This window comes from Sus scrofa, chromosome 6 (genome assembly GCF_054392235.1).
Source record: "Sus scrofa isolate SSC_HxYL_T2T_F1_AM1 chromosome 6, Sscrofa_HxYL_maternal_Yorkshire_Landrace_v2.0, whole genome shotgun sequence".
Lineage (NCBI taxonomy): Eukaryota > Metazoa > Chordata > Mammalia > Artiodactyla > Suidae > Sus > Sus scrofa.
In genome coordinates this window covers 51,841,606-51,863,722 of record NC_139388.1, presented here as the reverse complement: position 1 = coordinate 51,863,722, position 22,117 = coordinate 51,841,606, and the positions used below count along the sequence as shown (strand labels likewise).

At 51.2% G+C, this 22,117-nt stretch overlaps 1 protein-coding gene across 2 annotated transcripts; it reads right to left on the bottom strand.

The window, feature by feature from the left end:
• Nucleotides 1-1,401: 1,401 nt before the first annotated feature.
• On the bottom strand, nt 1,402-21,694 carry ACP7 (acid phosphatase 7, tartrate resistant (putative)). 2 transcript variants are annotated; one of them, XM_003355900.5, is made up of 12 exons: nt 21,419-21,694; nt 13,698-13,898; nt 13,214-13,396; nt 12,213-12,336; nt 11,901-11,963; nt 11,677-11,791; nt 11,483-11,590; nt 11,334-11,391; nt 11,183-11,250; nt 10,975-11,046; nt 5,520-5,657; nt 1,402-3,861 (listed from the first exon to the last, which is right to left on the bottom strand). In XM_003355900.5, the coding sequence occupies exons 1-12, from the start codon at nt 21,534-21,536 to the stop codon at nt 3,796-3,798; spliced, it is 1,314 nt and encodes a 437-aa protein (XP_003355948.1). In that variant the 5' UTR covers nt 21,537-21,694; the 3' UTR covers nt 1,402-3,795. The 2 variants fall into 2 exon arrangements, with proteins under 2 accessions (XP_003355948.1, XP_084816894.1); XM_084960768.1 differs by having other exon boundaries at nt 13,218-13,396.
• Nucleotides 21,695-22,117: the final 423 nt, after the last annotated feature.

Here is a 22,117-nt window from a genome sequence, read left to right as displayed (position 1 = left end):
GCCCCCAGCCCTCCTAGGAGCTCCCCAGGCCCTGCTGCCCTTTCTGGGAGCCATCGCCACCCCCCTTCCCACCCACCCTCCCAGCAACACCCCCTCCCTGCCCCCCCTGCCAGGCAGGCATCTGCGTAGCCTCCAAAAGCCTTGCTCAGCTTTGACTGCCTGAAGCCTCAGGGTCTCTGGCTGGCAACCTGTCACTTCTGTGCATGTCACATATCACAGGTGTTGCAATCAGCTGTACGTGCCCGTCTCCTGCACACCCAGCAGTGGAAGCCCTAAGGGCTGGTTCTTAATCTGATTCACCTAAATCACTGTCATTCCTGCTGTTTACCTGCTCCCTCAGCATCAGGTGCTGCGCTAAGCATTTTACCTGTATTTCTCCTGCCTGCCTTCATTTAGTCTACCACTGTTTATTGAGCAGCTACCATGTAATCAGGTGCTGGGGCTAACAGGGGTGAGCGGAACCAGCAGAAACCCGTGCACCCTGGAAGCTCATATTCTGAAGGAGGAGATAAAGAATAAATGATCAGAGAGTTCCCGTTGTGGCTCAGTGGTAATGAACCCCTCTGGTATCCATGAGGATGTGGGTTCCATCCTTGGCCTCCATCAGTGGTTAAGGATCCAATATTGCTGTGAGCTGTGGTGTAGGCCAACAGCTGTGCCTCTGATTTGATCCCTAGTCTGGGAACTTCCATATGCTGCAGGTGTGGCCAAAAAGAAAAAAAAAGAAAAAAAAAAGAATAAATAATTGGGAGTTCTCGCCGCGGTGCAGTGGGTTAAGAATCTGACAGCAGTGGCTCAGATCCCCAGACCGAACACAGATTAAAGGATCCAGCGTTGCTGCACCCATGGCATTGGTCTCAGCTGTGGCTGGAATTCAATCCCCGGCCTGGGAATTTCTCTATATGCTGGGTGTGGCTATACAAATAAAAAGAATAAATGTTTAAATTTCCATCCAGATAGTAGGTCACAAAGTCGAAGTGCTCTGAGGGAAAATAAAGCAGGGAAAGGGGATGAAGGGGGCTGCTGAGGATGCTGTTTTATTTATTTTTTATTACGTGTTTATTTTTTGTCTTTGTAGGACCGCACCTGTGGCATATGGAGGTTCCCAGGCTAGGGGTCGAATCGGAGCTGTAGCCGCCGGCCTACACCACAGCCACAGCAACATGCAGGATCCGAGCCACATCTGTGACCTATGCTGCATGCAGGTTGCAGCAACGTTGGATCCTTAACCCACTGAGCGAGGCCAGGAATCGCACCCTCATCCTCATGGAGACTACGTTGGGTCCTTCACCCGCTGAGCCTCAGTGGGAACTCCTGGATAGGTTTTTAAGTCAAGGCCAACAGCATTTACTACCTAATTAAAAGTGGGACATGAGAAAAAGAGGAGTCAAAGACAACAACCAGGCTTTCAACCTCCTTTAATCCCAAGGATACCCCACAAAGTAGGATCATTCTTTCATTGCAGATGACAAAACAGAGGTTCAAAGAGAAGAGTGGCAGAGCTGCGATTCGAACCCAGTTTCTCCCTGGCTCCCAGCGCTAGGCCTTTGCTATCTGTGGACCCACTGCCCAGGGCCCATTTACAGCCTCACCCGACAGAACGTGCCAGGCCCATACGGGTAGCTTCGTCTTTGGCCGTAGCATGCAGCAAATGGTTCCCCCATGGGTGATGTGATGGGTTCGGGGCGTCCCTCTGTGACATTCCCTTGCTGCTTGTCACCAGTATTGGGTAACCGCACTTCCCTGCCTGCCCTTGAGCTCTCACAGGACCTGATTGGGCTGATTCATTGCTGTCCCTGTGCTGCCTTCTCAGAGCCTGACACATGGCAGCCTTCTTTAAGGCAGCAAATATGTGTTTATTTATTGAGATTTTTAGGGCCACACCTGTAGCATATGGAGGTTCCCAGGCTAAGGGTCCAATCAGAGCTACAGCTGCCAGTCTACACCTCAGCCACAGCAACACCAGATCAAGCACATCTGCAACCTATACCACAGCTCATGGCAACACTGGATCCTTAACCTACTAAGCAAGGCCAGGGATCGAACCTACATCCTCATGAACACGAGTCAGATTCTTAACCCGCTGAGCCACAATGGGAACTCCAGCAGACACTGAACAAGATAACAGGTCAATCAGTGAGAGATTGGCCAAATTCGAAGGGCCAGGAACAAAGTAAAAGAGGGTGGGGCAGAGAGTGACGGTGGTTATTTTATCCGGGTCATCGGGGAAGGTGGAGGTGCCCTGACGCCAAGAAGAGGCAGCCCCGGGATGAGCTGGGGTGGGGGTGGGGCATTCAGAGCGTCGGGAGCCAGGGCACTGGCTCCGCAGTGAGAAAGAGCTCGTTGTGCTCAAGAAATTGCCAGGGGCCCGTGGGCCCCGCTGCGTGGAGGGCTGGCTGCAAATAGGACATGAGGAGCCGAAACCACACGGTGCCCTGGAGGATCAGCTGTGCCATCAGCCTGCAGAGCTGGGAACTTTAGGGCTTCCCCATGGAGGCCTGAGCCCCAAGGCCAGAGCCCTGTCTTTGCTTAGGACCTCCTGGAGTCAGATCCTGCCCATCACCAGCTCAGTGCCCTCCCTCAGCTCCATCTTGCTCAGGATAAAGGACAGAGTCCTCCCCGAGATCCACAAGACCCCACACGCTCTGCCCCGGTCACCTCCCTGCCCGCATCCCTTCTCTTGCCCTCCCTCTCTCTGCCCCCGGCTATACTGGCCTCCTCTCTGATGCTCCGACAGGGCAGGTGTGTTTCTGCCTCAGGGCCTTTGCACTGGCTGTTCCTCCTCCTGGACTGCTCATGTGGCTCCTCCGTCAGACCCCTTCAGACCCAGTGTCACCCTCGGCGAGGTCTCCCTGAGCCTTCTCATGAAAAGCACACTGCCCCCCAACTCTCCACCCCCCTCCCTGCCTTTTCTGTGCCCTTATCTCGATCTACCCTGTTGTGTATTTTACTTATTTATTGCGTTCGCTGTCCCACACCCTGGAGAGAACGGCGGCTCCAGGAGGGCAGGCAGCTCTGTGTTGTTCACAGCATGGAGAACGGGTCCTGGCACATGATAAGTGCTCAATAAATAACAGTCGAATACAAGAGAAGAAGAAAGGGAACGGAGGGGAAAAGAAATTGAAAAAGGGAGGAAAACATCAGCTCCGTGAGCTCCTAACTTGTCAGCTGTCCCAGCTAGAAGGTAGGAGTCTTAACACTCCCCCCGCGCCCCCACTCCCAGGATAAGTCACGGTCAAGCTGGGAAACTGAGGCACAAGGGGGACGCTGGGTAGCACTCCTTGGGCCATTGGAGCCAGTCCTCTGGTTGGCACCAAGGGCCGGCCAGGAAGAGACAGTCACTGGTGCCACCTGCTGGAGATCAGGGTCATGATGGCTGAGCCCACCCTGCAGAGTTGGGGCTGGGACATGCCCGTGCCCTTTGCTCAGGAGAGATGGCCCAGCGGGGCATCCCCAGCAGAAGTTCAGAGTCCACGGAGCCACAGCCATAAGCCTCTTTATTCCTGAGGCCCTGTGGGCACGCCGCCCAGGCAGTGCCATGCAGGACAGCAGGGCTGTGTCACCCAAGACTTGTCTTGCTTCGCTCTGCCCCTGCACCTGCTCTCCCAGTGCTGCTAGTTGGGACCCCCACCTCTCCGGGAGGGAAAAGCTGCTCCAGGCTCCTCTGGGCTGCATCCACCCCATGGGGGGCTGAGGGGGGTACAGGAGTTGAGGCCCATCCTGTCTCTCCTATGCCTGGGCACCCCAGCCAGGGTAGCCAGGCCCAGGGTGCCTGATGAGAGCTGTCCCCCATCCCTAGTGGTACATCATCCGGCCAAGCAGGGGTCTCACCACCCAGACGTCATCGACAATCTTCCCGTCCTGCAAGGAAAAAAAAGGAGACGAGGTAATGGGGGCTGAAAGCCCAGACTCTGGGGCCAGATTGTCTGGGTTCAAATCTCAGCTCTGGGAATTCCCATGGAGGCTCGGCAGAAATGAATCTGACTAGCATCCATGAGGATGCAGGTTTGATTCCTGGCCTTGCTCAGTGGGTTAAGGATCCTGCATTGCCATGAGCTGTGGTGGAGGTCACAGACATGGCTTGGAACTGACATTGCTGTGGCTGTGGTGTAGGCCAGCAGCTGTCGCTCCAATTTGACCCCTAGCCTGGGAACCTCCAAATGCTGCAACGGCGGCCCCACAAAGAAAATAAAAAATCTCAGCTCTGCCTTTAATAGGCTGTGTGACCTTGGGCAGGTTGCTAGACATCTTGAGCCTCCAATTTCCTCATCCGAAAAGCAGGGATGTTAGTAACAGTACTTACTTGATAGAAGTTGTGGGAAATAAATGAATATTGGAAAAGGCTAGAAAGGGAGCCTGGAGCCTGGCACATGGCAAATACTCAGTAAGCATAGACATTATCATTAGAGCACAAACCCTGGAGTCAGACATAACTCACTTTATGACCCAGAAAAGCCACTCTCTTTGTGGCCTTCAGCACATGCCCCAACGCTGAGCCTAACTTCCACATTCTATAAAGTGGGAGAACTGAATAGATAATACACACAAGAGCCTGCCCCTGGGCCATGCGCTGCTCAATAAACGGTGATAATTATCATTTTTTTCTTTTTTTGTCTTTCTGGGCCGCACCTGTGGCATATGGAGGTTCCCAGGCTAGGGGCCCAATCAGAGCTACAGCTGCCGGCCTATGTCACAGCCACAGCAACTCCAGATCCAAGCCACATCTGTGACCTACACAGCACAGCTCGTGTCAGTGCCAGCTCCTTAACCCACAGAGCGAGGCCAGGGATCAAACCCGCAACCTCATGGTTACTAGTCAGATGTGTCTGCACTGCACCACAACGGGAACTAATTATTTATCATAAAAGTAATATGGTCTTTGGAGTCAGATCCCAGCTTGGCACCCCTTGGCTATGTGACCCTGGGAAAATTACTTCCCCTCTCTGAGCCTCCATTCTCTTAGCTGCAAAATGGGAAGAATATTTGTCCCATAGGATTGTTGTGGTGATTAAAGAGACTAAATATAAGGCAACTAGCCTCGGGTCTGGTCTGCAATAGATGCTCCATCAATCACAGCTATTAGCATTATTTTAAAACTATAATAGGAAAAATAAAGATGAGACACGATTATTTGGGTCCATCTAACCTTAAGCCACCCCGACCCCACACCGTTATACTGGTTTCCTCTCTCTGCCTCCTGCCATCTACCTCCTTCCCGGCCCCCAACCCGCTTCATGTTGATAGAATTTACCGTGTTTTAGAAACTGTTCTTAGTACTTTTCATATAAGAAGTCATCCGCCCCCCCCGCCCCCCGCCCCGTACAATCCTGTGAGGTAGAAACCATCAACAGATGGGAAAACCGTGCCTCAAAGTTGCTTGAGGTCACCCAGCTGGTAAGTAGCCGAGGCAGGATCTGAGCCTAGGATTTCCAGCTCTCAGGTCCACCTTTTAAACCACTCGGCTCCAGAACATGCTGGGCCTGGTTACCAGGCAGGCGACTGGGCCACCGCTCACTGACCTGGTCGTCAGACACCTGCTGGATGTGGACGTGGGTCCCATTGAGGATGTGCAGCCGCGTGTAGCCGTACTCCTTCACGCGCACGGCGCTCCAGGGCCGAGGGAAGAGGGTGAAGGCGGTCAGCCGCTCCTCACAGCCCTGCCGAGAGAATCACTTAGCCCCAGGGCTGGGGCAGGTGGAACAGAAACCACCTGCCAGCCCCAAGGACGACAAAGTCATTTAAGACTTGACTTCCAGGCTCTTCTACCTGTGTTTTACTCTTCTCTCTCTCTCTCTTTTTTTTTTTTTTTTTTTTTTTTGGTCTTTTTAGGGCCGCACCTGCAGCACATGGAGGTTCCCAGGCTAGGGATTGAATTGGAGCTGTAGCTGTTCCACCACAGCCACAGCCACAGCAATGCTGGAACCAAGCTGAATCTGCGACCTACACCCCAGCTCACGGCAACACCGGATCCTTAACCCACTGAGTGAGGCCAGGGATCAAACCTGCAAGCTCATGGTTCCTAGTTGGATTCGTTAACCACTGAGCCACGACGGGAACTCCACACTTTCTTATCTCTTAATAAAACTTGGCTGTGCTTTCTCCACACCTGTCTTCCCTATTTTCTCTCTTTAAATACTTATTCACCTTGCTTAAAAAAACAAAACAAGACTTGACCTCCATAATGCTTAAGATTGAGTGGTTTGACCCAGCCAAGCCTCCTGTGCCCCGGGTCTTCGACTTTTAGAACAGTGCCTGGCTGTCCAAGACTGTCCACTGCAGCATTTTCTATAAAAGCCCTGAGTTGGAAGCCAGTCAAATGCTCATCAGTGGGGGTCAGTTAAATAAATTATAGTGTAGCCATCCCAGAGCCGGGCAAAGTAGAAAGACGGCCAATACAATTTTTTTTTTTCTTTTCAGGGCCACACCTGTGGCATATGGAGGTCCCCAGACTAGGGGTCAAATCAGAGCTACAGCTGCCAGCCCACACCACAGCCACAGTAACGCAGGATCTGAGCCGCATCTGTGACCTACACCACAGCTCATGGCAACTCCAGATCCTTAACCCACTGAGCGAGGGCAGGGATCAAACCTCATGGATACTATCAGGGTTGCAGCCCGCTGAGCTACACCGAGAACTCCCAAGATGTATTGCTAAGGGGAAAATACAATTCACAGAATAGAAGAAATCATCAAATCATTGCCTGGGAGAGAGGCAGTGCTCATCCTTGCAGTAGGAAGCCAGGTGATGTGAGCAGAAAGGATAGGAGAGCTCAAAAAAAAAAAAAAAAATCACCATTTTGCAGCCATCATTGTAATAACTGGTTAAAGCAAGAATCGTCAATGGATGATAACAGCAGTGGCAGAAATTTGAGGAATAACAGGATATTTGCATCGTCTCAAAGTATCTCCAGGAGATACTTATTAATTATAAAGGGGAAAGTTGTAACTATGGAAGAGGCGATGTATAAACTAAGACTTACAGGGGCTAAAGGGATACCAGGCGCCTCCTCATAGGAGGCCCTGGGAAGACAGAAGGTATTGTTTTGGGTACTCTTACCCCCAATGAGTAATTTCAATCTAATTACCAGCAAACACCAGACAAACCCAAACTGGAGAGATAGCCTACTTTGCTGTATTCTTCAGATTTTTCAAAGTCATGAAAAATGAAGAAAGAGCGAGGAAATGTTTCCAATTAAAGGGAGAGAGGAGTTCCTGTCGTGGCGCAGTGGTTAACGAATCTGACTAGGAACCTCGAGGTTGAGGGTTCGATCCCTGGCCTTGTTCAGTGGGTTAAGGATCCGGCGTTGCTGTGAGCTGTGGTGTAGGTCGCAGATGCAGCTCAGATCTGGCGTTGCTGTGGCTCTGGTGTAGGCTGGCAGCTGTAGCTTCAATTCAACCCCTAGCCTGTGAACCTCCATATGCCATGGGAAACGGCCCTAGAAAAAAGGCCAAAAAGACAAAATAAATAAATAAATAAACAAAAATAAAGGGAGAGAGACAAGACACTAAACAGAAAATACGACCTTGGACCAGGTCCTGGACCAGGAAAAAAATCTGTACTGTAATTTAAAGGACACAGGGAAGGAGTTCCCACTGTGGCTCAGTGGGTTAAGGATACAACTTGGTCACTGTGAGGATGTGGGTTTAATCCCCGGCCTTGCTCAGTGGGTTAAGGATCCAGCATTGCCACAAGATGTGGCATAGGGTGAAGCTGCAGCTCTGATTCGACCCCTGGCCCAGGAACTTCCAGGAACTGCAGGTGCAGCCTTAAAAATTAAAATAAAATAAAGGACACAAAGAGGGAGTTCCTGTTGTGGCTCAGCAGTAATGAACCCAATTAGTATCCATGAAGATGTGGGTTCAATCCCTGGTCTCACACACTGGGTTAAGGATCTGGCATTGCCATGAGCTGTGGTGTAGGTTGCAGACGAGCCTCAGAATCCCGCATTGCTGTGGCTGTGGCGTAGGCTAGCAGCTACAGCTCCAACTCAACCCCTAGTCTGGGAACTTCCTTGTGCCACAGGTGCGGCCCTAAAAAGCAAAAATCAAATAAGATAAAAGACACAAGAGTTCCCCAGTGGTCTGGTGGTTAGGATTCAGTGCTTTCACACGGCATGTGGAAACTCCTGGGCCAGGGATTGAATCTGAGCCACAGTTGTGACCTATCAACATTGGATCCTTAACCCACTGCATGAGGCCAGGGATTGAACCTGAGCCTTTGCAGTGACCCAAGCCACTGCAGTCAGATTCTTTTTTTTTTTTTTTTTTTTGTCTTTTTGTCTTTTTTGTTGTTGTTGTTGTTGTTATTGTTGCTATTTCTTGGGCCGCTGCCGCGGCATGTGGAAGTTCCCAGGCTAGGGGTCCAATCGGAGCTGTAGCCACCCGCTTACGCCAGAGCCACAGCAACGTGGGATCCGAGCCGAGTCTGCAACCTACACCACAGCTCACGGCAACACCGGATCGTTAACCCACTGAGCAAGAGCAGGGATCGAACCCACAACCTCATGGTTCCTAGTTGGATTCATTAACCACTGTGCCACAATGGGAACTCCATGTTTTTATTTTTATTTTTGCCCATACCTGTGGCATGCAGAAGTTCCTGGACCTGTGCCACAGCAGTGATAATACCAGATCCTTAACCCACTGAGCCATCAGGGACTCCCAAGTTTTTTTATTTTATTTTATTTATTTTCTCATTTTCAGCCACGCCAAGGCACATGGAAGTTCCCAGGCCAGGGATGGATTGCGAGCTGGAGCTGCAACCTATGCCACAGCAGCAGCAACTTGGGATCATTAACCCACTATGCCACAGCGGGAACTCCCACACCGTTTTTGAAAAGTGGGTGATGCAGTAACACATCTTTGTTGAGACAACTACTGATTTGCATAGGGAGAAAATATTCTAAAACGCCACCGAACACATAACTGTCGACAGTGGGACTGAGAAGCATGGGGACTGGTTGGTATCCTGCCCTCTGTACTGTTTGAATTTTTGGTTTTTGGGGTTTTTTTTTTTTTTGTCTTTTTGCCATTTCTTGGACCGCTCCCGTGGCATATGGAGGTTCCCAGGCCAGGGGTCGAGTCGGAGTTGTAGCCACCAGCCTACGCCAGAGCCACAGCAACTCGGGATCCCAGCTGCCTCCATGACCTACACCACAGCTCACTGCAACGCCAGATCCTTAACCCACTGAGCAAGGCCAGGGATTGAACCCGCAACCTCATGGTTCCTAGTCGGATTCATTAACCACTGAGCCATGACGGGAACTCCATGTACTGTTTGAATTTTTATCATGAGAGGTTCTTACTTTGATCTCGTTAATTTGTAAGAATCAGCTTAAAAAGTGAGCCCCCTCTTCTTGCGGAAATGATGGCTTCCAAGGCTGGGGCAGGGGAAGGCAAGATGATCCCGGAGGACCTTAGAGCCCACTAAATGACAGGAACACAAGGAAAGGACACGGGGTCTGATTTGCAGAGTTCCCAGGCGTCAAAGTCAGAGCAATCTGAGCAGCAGCATAAACAGCAGTAGTTTTGGATTACAGCCCACGGAATAAAAGAATTACCCAGGAGTCCATACTGGTATAAACCCATAACTAAATAACCAGATAAATGGGGCAGAAGGGACAACGCTTCCTCGTGGGAGGAGGCTAATTAATAAAGCTAGGCGGGATGAGGGAAAGAGAAGGTCCCCAGCAGAACATCACAGTAACCACTGCTGCAGACTAGAGCCACTGATGGATTCAAAAATCAGCGGGTGATGGGGTTCCTGTTGTGGTCCAGCGGGTTAAGAAACTGACTAGTATCCTTGAGGATGCGGGTTCGATCCCTGGCCTCACTCAGCAGGTTAAGGATTGCCATGAGCTGTGGTGTAGGTCCTGGAGGCAGCTGGGATCTGGTGTTGCCGTGGCTGTGGTGTAGACCTGTGGCTACAGTTCCAATTCAACTCCTGGCCTGGGAACTTCCATAAAGAAAGAAAACGAAAACAAAAAACAGTGGGTGAAAGTTGAGAAGCAGGACATTTGCAGGGTCTAGAAGCATCTCCCCTGAGATACTGATTAACTAAAACAGGAAATACAATCCCTTTCTGGTGGGAGAACCCAGCAGACACTTCCTAAAGCAGGTGATGCAGAGAAACCCCTCCAAGAATGAGACAGAGTGAGGATGTGTAACCCCTGGTGGGAGGTGCTGAGGACACGGCGCCCCTTGCGAATGTCTGGCCCCAAATGCATCATCTGAATCTCGGCATGAGAAAATGTCAGATAAACCCAAATCCAAGGGCATTCTGAAAAAAAAAACAACTGGCCAGAATGAAAGATAAGGAAGGACAAGTCACAGGAGGAGGAGACTGAGAAGACGCAGTAACTAAATATAGTGCGGGGAGTTCCCGTTGTGGCTCAGCGGTTAACCAACCTGACCTGAATCCATGAGGATGTGGGTTCGATCACTGGCCTCGCTCAGTGGGTTAAGGAGCTGATGTTGCTCTGAGCAGTAGTACAGGTCACAGATGAGGCTCAGATCTGGTATTGCTATGGCTGTGCTGTCGGCTGGCAGCCGTAGCTCCGATTCGACCCCTAGCCTGGGAACTTCCATATGCCGCAGGTGCAGCCCTAAAAAGCAAGATAAATAAATAGGTAAGTAAGTAGGTAAATAAATAAAGGGTGGGATCCGGCAGAGAGAAAGCTGGTGCAATGTGAATAAATGTGAATAGTCTGCAGTCGGTTACAATGATAACAATAGGCCCCCTGCCCTGGATCTAACCAGGAGATCTGAACCTGCGACTTTGAATGAGTAGTTGACTGTCCGAGCCGCCGCTTCCGCATCTGTACAATGGGCATGCCACAAGGTGCACGGAACCCCTCGGGTTGAGAGCTTGGACGTGGCGGCTATATAAAGGACAGCATGGCACCCAACCGGGAGCAAAGCCCACCCTCCATAAACAGCATGAGGAGAGAGGCCCAAGGCGCCTGCTCTACTCACGGCAGATCCGGTGATGATGTGGACGGGGCCCCGAGGGTTGGTGTAGGGCGTCTCTTGGCTGCCGTTAAATACCTGGAGGTGGGACAAAGGGGAGGGGCACGTCACAGCAGGCCAGCACCCCCACCCCCCACCGCTGCCCCAGGAGGGGGGAGGTCTGATCGGTGTGGGGTGGGGGGGTGTCCGGGCCTTAGCCGGCCCTGGGCCTCACCTGGTAGTTGTAAATCGGCCACAGACGTTCATACGAGTGCTCGTGAGCCCACAGCTGCAGGTCGACCCCTGAGACACAGCAAGAGCAGGGTCAGGCCCCTGAATCCCCAAGAGGTGGGAGGTGGGGCCAGGGACTCCCTGGGGTCACGCACCGTATTTGTAGAAAAGATCCTCCAATCCATATAATTTGCCCAGGAGGCCTTTGCGAACCTGGGCAGGAAGAGCAAGGAGGTGAGGGGGGACTCCGGCCAGCCCCACACCTGGATTTCAGCACCTTGGGGGGGGGTGGGGGGGTCCTCACCTTGCTTTCATGCCAGGTACAGTCATCCAAATCGGCATTGGAACAGTACATGGGCCGGTGACCCATGGTAATGATCCAGGGCCGGGCTGCCCGGTTCTTATTGGCTTTCTGGAGAGAGGACCCAGAGTGAGGGGCGGGGCTGGAGAGGGGGAGGGGAGGCAGGTCCAAGGGGGGACCTCCCCCACCCCCCTTACCTGGAGGTCCCTCTCCAGCCAATGAAACTGTCTCTCCACCAGGTGGTGGCCGTAATGGAGGAAGAAATACACCTCGGTGGAGAAGGAGATGATGTGTGCCGGGCCCAGGTCCCAGCTGGAAGGGTCAAAGGGCAGGGGTCAGAGCTGGGGGGGGGTCCTCCTCGGCATCTCCCATCCTCCAGGGGCAGGAGGCCAGTCTCCTGGCCCCACCCCTCCCAATTTACCTGTACCACAGGCCTTGGTTGTCCCCTGGCATGCTGAAGCGAGCCTTGTAGTTGGAGAAGTTGCTGGAAAAGGGAAGTAAGAGTGTTTGGCGGGGGTGGGGTGGGCGGGGGTGGGGTTTGGGTGACACCTGCCCGCCTCCACCTCCCACTGTCAGGCCAGGCCTGGCTCCCTGCTCAGCCCTCATCCCTCATCCTTGTCTCTTCTGCTGCCACAAAATGAGCTGCTGCAGTATGAGAGACTAAGGTGAGACACTAAGAAGGACTGTTCGTGTTGCTTGGGCCCTCGCCCTCCCTGAAGCCCTCGGGCCTCACTAGCGTTCTTCGTGATTCCCAGGGCACGTCATGTACGGCAGGCTGGCGGCCACAGGTTCGATGAGCCTCATGAACCTGTCCCCAACGCGGGCGTTGTCCTCATCCATGTTGTAGGCAAAGTCTCCTGGGGGGCAGGGGTGGGGCGGAGGAGGGATTGAAGACCCAGACCCCCTTCTGCTCATGCGAGAACTGAGAGGCCTGGTTGGCCAGGCGTGGGCTGTGCAAGCCCTGGCCCCCAAGCCATCCTAGTTCTCCGATCCCTACCTCACACCCACCCGAAGAGGCCCTTGGAAGCGTTTCCTGAACCTCTGGACCCTGAGGCCCCCGCAGAGGCACGCCGGTCTCCTGTGCCCGGATCATACCAGCCCCCAGCTCTGCCCACCATCTCACCCCTTCCCAGAGCAATGACACCATTCAGGCTGAAATAGTCTGGTATGGGTTTTGTACCAGGCGCAGTTCCAAACGCTTTACATATTTGATCATCTGAATCTTCAAAACACCCTCTGAAGCAGCTATTAGGATGATCCCCACTTCAGACGGGGAAAGAGGCCCAGAGGGGTGAAGTGCTCGTTCAAGGTCACAGGGCTGGTTAGTGAAGATCCAGGCATCAAATCCTGGGAGTCTGATTCCAGAGTCTGTGGCCTTGAACTGTATGGGCCCCAATCTCTAGCTCCCATGTGGTTCCTGTCCTCTCAAATCACAGCAACAACGACAAGGACAACGAACACCAACACTTAGGTAGCGCTTACAACATGCCAGGCAATGTCAACTTATTTAGTCATCACAACAGCCCTATGAATTCAGAACTCCGCTCTCAGAACCAGAAAGCAGGGGAGAAAACCAGCGCAGGCGTCTCTGTCAGAACTGATTTTCACGTGGGCAGCCTGTCTCACCGCCATCTCCAGGGCCAGCTTCCGAACCATGCTAGCTCAGGTTCCCCCCCCACGGTCCTGGCGCTGCCTCCCACCCAAGCCCCCTCCCCATCCTGGCCGATGCCTCACCCACATGGAGCACAGCGTCGTACATGCCCTGCTGGGTGTCCCTGCGCAGCCGGGGTAGGGCTTTGGGATTGTCAGCCCCCAGGTCCCCAAACACAGCCAGACGGGGGCTCCAGTGCGGCCCATTCTTCAGCGCCCGGAATCGGAACCGCCGGCTCCAGCCCTGAGCACTGCCGCAGCGGTAAACTGAGGGCGAAGGAAAAAGTCGCGGTCAGTGGGGGCAGGGGTGGGGTGGGGGTTCCAGGACGTCTGCTTCACCGCATCCATCTTCCACGGGACTGAACGCATCTGACCCAGGGCCCCTTCTGTCCACTGCACCCCGGTCCCCAACACCTTCCATTTTCACACCAGCGGCTCGTGCCCTAGGCTTGCAGATAAGCAGAGGGTTAGCGGCCCAGCCTGAGCCACCTGCCAATGGTAGCTTCCAGTCCATATCCCGCCCCTCCTCCCATGCCCTCTCCACGCCTGGGCCCAGGGGTCTTCTCACCGTACTGGACCCCGGGCAGCAGCTTTTGCAGTGTGACCCGGTGTATGTAGAGCTTCCGCCGGAGGATGCCACCATCCACAAAGGGGCTGACGGTGCCCTGAGCCCGGAAGGGCAGGGGCCCTGAGAGCTGCAGCCCAAACTGCACTTCAGAGGGGGTTGGGACCCATGTGGTCCAGGTTACAGTCATGGAGCCCGGCTCCCCTGGAGAGAAAGGAAGAGGGGGCGGGGCTGTGAGGCCCGGGCCTGGGCGGGAGGGGTGTGCAGGGGTGGGGGGGTGTCTCCGAACATTGGGTAGTGAAGGACACAGGTTCTGCACTTCCCAAGTTCCATCCCAGCTCCACCATTTCCAAGTTGGGCTTTTCCTTGGGCAAGTCATTGCATCTCCCTGAGCCTCAGTTTCCATATCTGTAAAAGGGGATAATAACAGTATCTACCCTATAGGATTCTCTGAAGCTTAGACAAATAAATAAAAGTAAAGCACTCGATGGAGCTCCTGTTATGGCTCAGCAGGGAAAGGACCCAACTAGCATCCATGAGGATGTGGGTTCAATCCCTGGCCTCGCTCAGTGGGTTAAGGATCTGACATTGTGGCAAGTTTCAAGGAAGGTCACAGATGTGGCTCAGAGCTGGCGTTGCTGTGGCTGTGGTGTAGGCCGGCAGCTGCAGCTCCAATTCGACCTGGGAACTTACATAGGAAAAAAGAAAAGGGAAAAAAAAAAAAAGGAGAGCTCTGGAAACTGCCTAGTATGGTCGTGGTTATGTGGATGAAAGAAGACTACTATTAGTATTATCAGTGGTGGTGGTGCAGGCCTGTGCCAGACATTTGACACATGACACCATTGAGGGGTTGCAAACTCGGCTGTCTAGAGGCCAGCTAGGTGACAGAAACGGGAACAAGGGCCAGCTGTAAGGAGCAAGGTAGCCAGGAGACGTGGAATGTGTGGCAAACTGAAGAGCCTGCCCTGGCTGAAAGGGGCAGCCATGGTTCAGCCCTGGGAATGCCTGCCGGCAGGAAGCAAACCCATTGCCATCCACCTATCAACTTCCAGAGCAAACCCTTTTTTGGTAGCCACAGCAGGTAGAAGTTCCCAAGCTAGGGGTCAAATCAGAGCTGCAGCTGCGGGCCCAAGCCACAGCCACAGCCACAGCCACAGCCACAGCCACAGCCACATGGGATCCAAGCTGTGTCTGTGACCTATACCACAGCTTACAGCAATGCTGGATCCTTAACCCACTGAGCGGGGCCAGGGATCAAATCCTTGTCCTCGTGGATACTAGTCAGATTCGTTACCTCTGAGCCACAAAGGGACCTCCCAGAGCAAATCTTTATACGGTGGTTTTTCTGTCCCAAGAGCATATATACAGGTAGATATATTAACCTTCAAATTTTTTTTCTATTGTATTTCATTTTATTCCACACATTTTTCTCTTGCTAGTTAATACCTACTATTGTTGATTCTTCTCTATTATGGTTTGTTGCAGGATATTGAAGAGAGTTCCCTGTGCTGTACAATGGGACCTTGTTAACGCTGTTGGCCAAGCCCGCAGTATATGGAAGTGCCCCAGCCAGAGATCAAACCCACACCATAGCAGTGACTCAAGCTGCGGCAGTGACAATGCCGGATCTTTAACCCACTTCTCCGCAAGAGAATTCCAAGGTCCTTGTTGTTTATGCATCCTACATATAATGGTTTGTATTTGCTAATCCCAAACTCCCAATCCCTCCCCCCTCCTCCTACCTTGGCAACCACAAGTGTTCTCTTTGTGAGTCGTAAACAAGTTCATTTGTGTCATATTTTAGATTCCACATATGATTTCATGTGATATTTCTCTTTCTGACTTAACTTCACTCAGTATAATAATCTCTCTCTCTCTCTCTCTTTTTTTTTTTTTTTTTTTTTTGTCTTTTCTAGGGCTGCTCCCTTGGCATATGGAGGCTCCCAGGCCAGGGGTTGAATCAGAGCTACAGCCGCCGGCGTCCACCACAGCCACAGCAACAAGGGATCTGAGCTGCATCTGCGACCTACACCACAGCTCATGGTAATGCCAGATCCTTAACCTACTGGCAAGGCCAGGGATCCAACCTGCAATCTCCTGGTTCCTAGTCGGATTCGTTAACTACTGAGCCACGATGGGAACTCCTACCTTTGGTTTTTTGAGGAACCTCCATACTGTTCTCCACAGTGGCTGCGCCAATTTACATTCCCATCGACGGTGAAGGAGACGTCCCTTTTCTCCAGAGCCTCCCCAGCATTTATTTGTAGACTTTTTAATGATGGCCATTCTGACCAATGTGAGGTGGTACCTCGTTGTAGTGTTGGTTTGCATTTCTCTGATAATGAGTGATGCTGAGCATCTTTTCATGTGCCTATTAGCCATCTGTATGTCCTCTTTGGAGCAATGGCTATTTAGATCTTCTAAATTCTCTTCATTTTTTGATTGGGATGTTTTCTGTTATTGAGTTGTACGAGCTGTCTGTAAATATACAAACTATTAAGTGATAGCTCCAAATTCTTAAACATCAGCCACCAAATTAAGGTTTTAAAAATACCATTTGGGAGTTCCCGTTGTGGCGCAGTGGTTAACGAATCTGACTAGGAACCATGAGGTTGCGGGTTCGATCCCTGCCCTTGCTCAGTGGGTCAGGGTTCTGGCGTTGCCGTGAGCTGTGGTGTAGGTCGCAGACGCGGCTCGGATCCCTCGTTGCTGTGGCTCTGGCGTAGGCTGGCAGCTACAGCTCTGATTCGACCCCTAGCCTGGGAACCTCCATATGCCGCAGGAGCAGCCCAAGAAATGGCAAAAAGACCAAAAAAAAAAAAAAAAACCATTTGGGGGAGCTCCCGTTGTGGCGCAGTGGAAACGAATCTGACTAGGAACCATGAAGTTTCGGGTTCGGTCCCTGGCCTTGCTCAGTGGGATAAGATCTGGCATTGCTGTGAGCTGTGGTGTAGGTCACTGTGGCTGTGGTGTGGGCCGGCAGCTGTAGCTCCAATTCGACCCCTAGCCTGGGAACTTCCATATGCCTCCAGATTCAGCCCTAAAAAGAAAAAATATATATATCATGTGATATACTCTGATGTTAAGAGCCTGAGTTCTTCCTCCTGCAACATGTGCACAAAATGCACAAGAACAAGTTTATTCATCGCATTGCTGTTTGTAATTGCAAAATATCAGAAACCTCTGACACGCCCACACATAGGCGAGTGACTGAATAAACCATGTAACATCCATACCATGGAGTACTATGCAGCTGCCAAAAAGAAAGAGAATAAACTCTAGGAGCTGATAGCAAATGACGTCCAGGACACAATGTGGAAAGAAGCACAAGAGTCTATAGTCATATACTCGTCTTGTAAGAAGACAGAAGAAAATACACAGATATCTGCACATTTACTTATACAGAAGAAACAGAAGAATACACCCGAAGTTTAGGAGATGGGTTACTTATATAGGGTGGATGGGGAAGGGGTAGAAAAAGGGGGAATGGGAATGGAGTCCGTTAGTCGGACGCAGAGGGAGAACCCTTATCTGAGTCTGTCTTTTTCTTATAATCCTGACTCCCAGAGCTCTAATCATGTTTCATATTTTCTTCACACATTAAAACTACCCAGCTTGGGAGTTCCCATCATGGCTTAGCAGAAACGAATCTGACTAGTATCCATGAGGACGTGGGTTCGATCCCTGGCCTCGCTCAGTGAGGTAAGGATCCGAGTTTGCTGTGAGCTGTGGTGTAGGTCACAGATGGGGCTTGGACCCTGCATTGCTGTGGCTGTGGTGTAGACCAGCAGCTGTAGCTCTGATTTGACCCCTAGCCTGGGAACTTCCATAGGCCGAGGGTGTGGGCTTAAAAATAAATAAATAAAACCCACCCGGGTTGTGAGGGGGAAGACACTATGGAATAGAAACACTAACAAATGGCCATAACTCTATTCCAAAAAATCACACCACCACACTGAAGAGGTGGGGAACAAAAGGAACCGTGGGCTAATGCTTAGATGAGGCAGCAAAACTCCAGAGAAAAGGTCGGCACGCACATACCATCACCGAGGATTTCTCACAGGGGATGCGGGTAGGCCATTCAGCAACCAGGTCATCCTTATGCTAGCACGGACAAGTAAGTCAGTGCTTCCCAGTGCTGGGGAAAGGAGTTACAAGTGAGGAAGAAGGCTAAACTAAGCCCTTCCTGATGGACTGAAATCAGAGGTCTCAGGATGATCTCATGGCATCTTACATATACGTAAACATACATACCTATACACACACACATATACACACGTACGCATATATACATATAGGGAAATACAGAAAAACGAGCATGTACCTATGCATACCAACATGGGCACGTTGTATTTGCCAAGCTCAGTGAGAGGGCCTGGAAGCAGTGACACCTCAGGAGCAAGGAGCACACCTAGGGCTCAGATGTGACTTTCTATTTTTATTTTTCTGCTTTTCAGGGCCGAACCTGCGGCACATGGAGATTCCCAGGCTAGGGGTCGAAGCAGAACTACAGCTGCTGGCCTACACCACAGCCACAGCAACGCGGGATCCGAGGAGGTGTGTCTGTGATCCACACCACAGCTCATGGCAATGCTGGATCCTTAACCCACTGAGCGAGGCCAGGGATCGAACCTGCATCCTCATGAATCCTAGTCGAGTTCATTAACTGCTGAGCCATGAAGGGAACTCCAGATCTTAGTTTCTAAATACCTCTTCTCTGATGCAAGGAACCAGGGCTCCTTAGAGAAGTAGTTGATTCCAGAGAGGAGGCCGGAAATGTACAAGATGATCCTGGAATAATTAGTGATTCCAGAAAGGGAAGCAGCTCAATGCATGATTTGGGGAAGGGTTGTTGAAAGAACACAGAAGCCCATCTGGAGGAATTCCAAAAGACCAAGTCAGGCACAATTGGAGCCACAAAATAAACAGTGATTGGATTGGACTGGATTTAATCCAGGGAATACAATATATATCCATGAGTCCATACTGAAAGAAATAAATAGTTGAATAAATCAATAAATCAATAAGTGGAGAGGGGATGGACAGTCCTTCCTTACAGTAAAATTTCAATGAGACAGAGAGAGGAAATTAGAAAATGTACAAAATCACGAGTAGGCAAACTCCACACTAACAATTGTTGCAGCCAAGATCCAAGGACAGATGCTAAACTGAGTGGGTGAAAATTTCAGGAGAAACCTGATTTGCAGAGTCTTAAGGAGTCTCCTGCAAGATATTTATGAACTCCAAAGGAAAGACTCAAAGCCCTACAGGGGAGAGAGCCAGCAGGCACCATTCTAACCACGCGATGAAGGCTAATGTCACCCCCGACAGCAGTGAGCCGCGTCAGTGCCAGGAGCCCTCTGGTGCCGCGTACTGAGAAGGACGCTACAGTCCATCTGACACAGTCTTGCCAGAAAAATGCACAATCCAGTACACTTCACTGAGAAACGATCAGATGAGGGCTATCCAGCCAAAAACAAACTCAGACAAACAACTGCTCCGTACTTAAACCTGTCAAGATGGTAACACGAGGAGAAACAGGGTGACGGGGGACATAGGAACTCTCATATTTTCGTGCATTTTCTGTTGAATCTAAAATGAGTACAAAATTTGAAGTTGTTTTTTTGTTTGTGTGTGTGTATTTGTCTTTTTAGGGCCGCACCCGTGGCATATGGAGGTTCCCAGGCTCGGGGTCGAATCGGGGCTACAGCTGTCGGTCTACGCCACAGCCACAGCAACATGGGATCTGAGCTGCATCTGCAACCTACACCACTGCTCACGGCAACGCCAGATCCTTAACCCACTTAGCGAGGCCAGGGATGGAATCTGCATCCTCATGGTTCCTAGTGAGGTTCATTTCTATGGCGCCATGACGGGAACTCCCAAAATTGGAAGTTTTAAAAACAAATACAGCAGGCTCTGGAGTCAGCCTGCCTGGGTTCAAATTCCAGACAGTGTGACCTGGGGTCAGATTCTTCACCTCTGTGACCCTAAGCTGACTCTCTCGTAAAACGGAAGAAACAAATAGTACCTGGCGCCCAAGGTCTAATATGAGGTTGAGTGAGTTTTCCTTCTAAAGCACTTATAAAATATCTGCTATTATCATTGTGTGGGCCAAACAAAGGACAGCTATGATCTCACTGGGTTGTCACAGCAGCCCTGTGAGATAGGTTTTATTTTTGTTCCATTTGACAGAGGCCTCCAGGCAAAGGGCCTTGTCCAAAGTCACTGGGCCAGCAAATGCCAAAGCCAGTTCCATGTTGTGGTTTCAGATTCCGCATGGCAACTAACCTTTAAGAAACGACGTGGGGGAGTTCCTGTTGTGTCTCAGTAGGTTAAGAATCCGACTAGTATCCAGGAGGATGCAGGTTCAATCCCTGGCCTCGATCATTGGGTTAAGGATCTAGCGTTGCTGTGGCTGTGGTGTAGGCTGGCAGCTGCAGCTTTGATTCCACCCCTGCCTGGGAACCTCCATATGACACAGGTGCAACCCTAAAAAACAAACAGAAAGAAAGAAAGAAAGGAAGAAGGAAGGAAGGAAGGAAGGAAGGAGGGAAGGAAGGAAGAAAGAAAAGAAAGAAAGAAAGAAAGAAAGAAAGAAAGAAAGAAAGAAAGAAAGAAAGAAAGAAAGAAAGAAAGAAAGAAAGAAAGAAACTACTTTGGAGTTCCCTTGTGGTTCAGTGGGTTAAGTAGGCAATCAATGCCACTCTTCCCACTACATTTCTTTTCTTTTGTCAAGTGTAGTTACTCTTCACAAAAAACGTCATTTACGGAGTTCCTGTCATGGCGCAGTGCTTAACAAACCCAACTAGCATCCATGAGGTTTCGGGTTCGATCCCTGGCCTTGCTCAGTGGGTTAAGGATCTGGCCTTGCCGTGAGCTGTGGTGTAGGTCGCAGATGTAGCTTGGATCCCGCGTGGCTGTGGCTCTGGTGTAGGCTGGCAGCTGCAGCTCCGATTGGACCCCTAATCTGGGAACCTCCATATGCCAGGGGTGCAGCCCTAAAAAAAAGACAAAAAGAAAGTCATTTACCTTGCTGCTGAATGGGTTTATTATTGTTCATTTTAAATGATTTAATGTATATTTTTAAATGTCTCCATTTTCATTTCTAATGGCAACTATGATGGCTATAACTCGCCTCAGAGAAATTTCTCTGAGCTCCTATATAATCTTTACTGTGCAAAAGCCTCCTGAGACAAAAACACGTGAGAACCACTGCCGCATGTCAAGATCTGTTTTGCTGCTTCACAGGTAAGATCTCATTAACTCCTCACCCTGGTCTCACTAATATTACCCCATTGTCCAGATGAGAAGATTGAGACCAAAGGAGTTAAGTCCCTTGTCCAAAGTCATACAGCAGACAAGTCGCAAAGGTAAGACTAAAACCCAGAAAGTCTGGGTGCAGAGGGTCCAGAGTCCCAGGTCTTAACACTCTGTGCCCTACCCCCCTGTCCCGAGATCAAGGATGAGGAGGCAGCTTTGTGGGAGCAGTCACACAATGAGTAAGGACAATAGCAGCCCCCTTATGTGAGCGTGGACCAAAGACACCAGAATCATTTCCCCCACACAGCCGCATGCAGTCTGTTTATAATCTGCCCTTAAGAGAACTGGACAATCCAGGTTCAGGAAGGCTAGGGTTCCCCAGCAATCAGTGTAGGATTCCTGAGCGCCGGACCTCGAGGGGAAATGCCTGCAGGAGAGGTCGCAGGGTCGCAGACACTTACCTGGGTAGGACAGGTGGACTTGCTCAGGGGCAGCACTAGGATTCAGGGACCCCTGGACTCCCAGGGAGAAAAAGAGGAGCAGACAGCAGCAGGACCAGCAGGGACGAAGGCAGCACATGGTAGACGGAGGGAGGGGAACCGAGAGGGGAAGGGGGAGGGGTCCGGAGGGCTCAGATTCCTTCAGGGACTGCAGGAGGGGCTGGGAGGACAGAGCCTGCAGGTGGATCAGGCAGCGTCTTGGGGAGGGAGGTCTTCACAGGGAGGCTTATCCAGATGCTGGAGGACAAACAAAAATAATGATCACTCCTAGAGGCAAATGCCCTCAGCTTCCCTTTGTGCTACGCACTTTGCATAGATTAACTCACGGGAGCCTCAGGACATTCCTATGTGTGGTGGCCACTGCCACCATCAGCCCCGCATGACGGAGGAGGAGGCTGAGCAACAGGGTGATTCAGCTGCAAGAGCTCAGGTGTGCTGGAGCGGTGATTCAAACCCAGGGGTCCTGGCACCAGAGCCTTCGCTCTTAACTGCAGCTCACTCTCGGTGCTAGAGGTTTGGGATTGGGTGGGGGACCTCGGTGTAGGAAGTGGCCTCTGACAGCCCCATCCCCAGAATTCCACCCTGTCCTCAGAGACCTCATCACTCTCCTCTCCATCCTGCAGCCTTCCAGTTTGGTCTTTGTAATCTCCACAAAGCCCA

Excerpts from the sequence above, each read along its gene's own strand:
- ACP7 (XM_003355900.5), bottom strand. The coding sequence starts at position 21,536 with ATGTGCTGCCTTCGTCCCTGCTGGTCCTGCTGCTGTCTGCTCCTCTTT. Across the intron at positions 11,251-11,333 it reads GGATCTTTTCTACAAATACG|GGGTCGACCTGCAGCTGTGG; the intron begins GTGCGTGACCCC and ends GCTGTGTCTCAG. Across the intron at positions 5,658-10,974 it reads ACATCATCACCGGATCTGCC|GGCTGTGAGGAGCGGCTGAC; the intron begins GTGAGTAGAGCA and ends TTCTCTCGGCAG.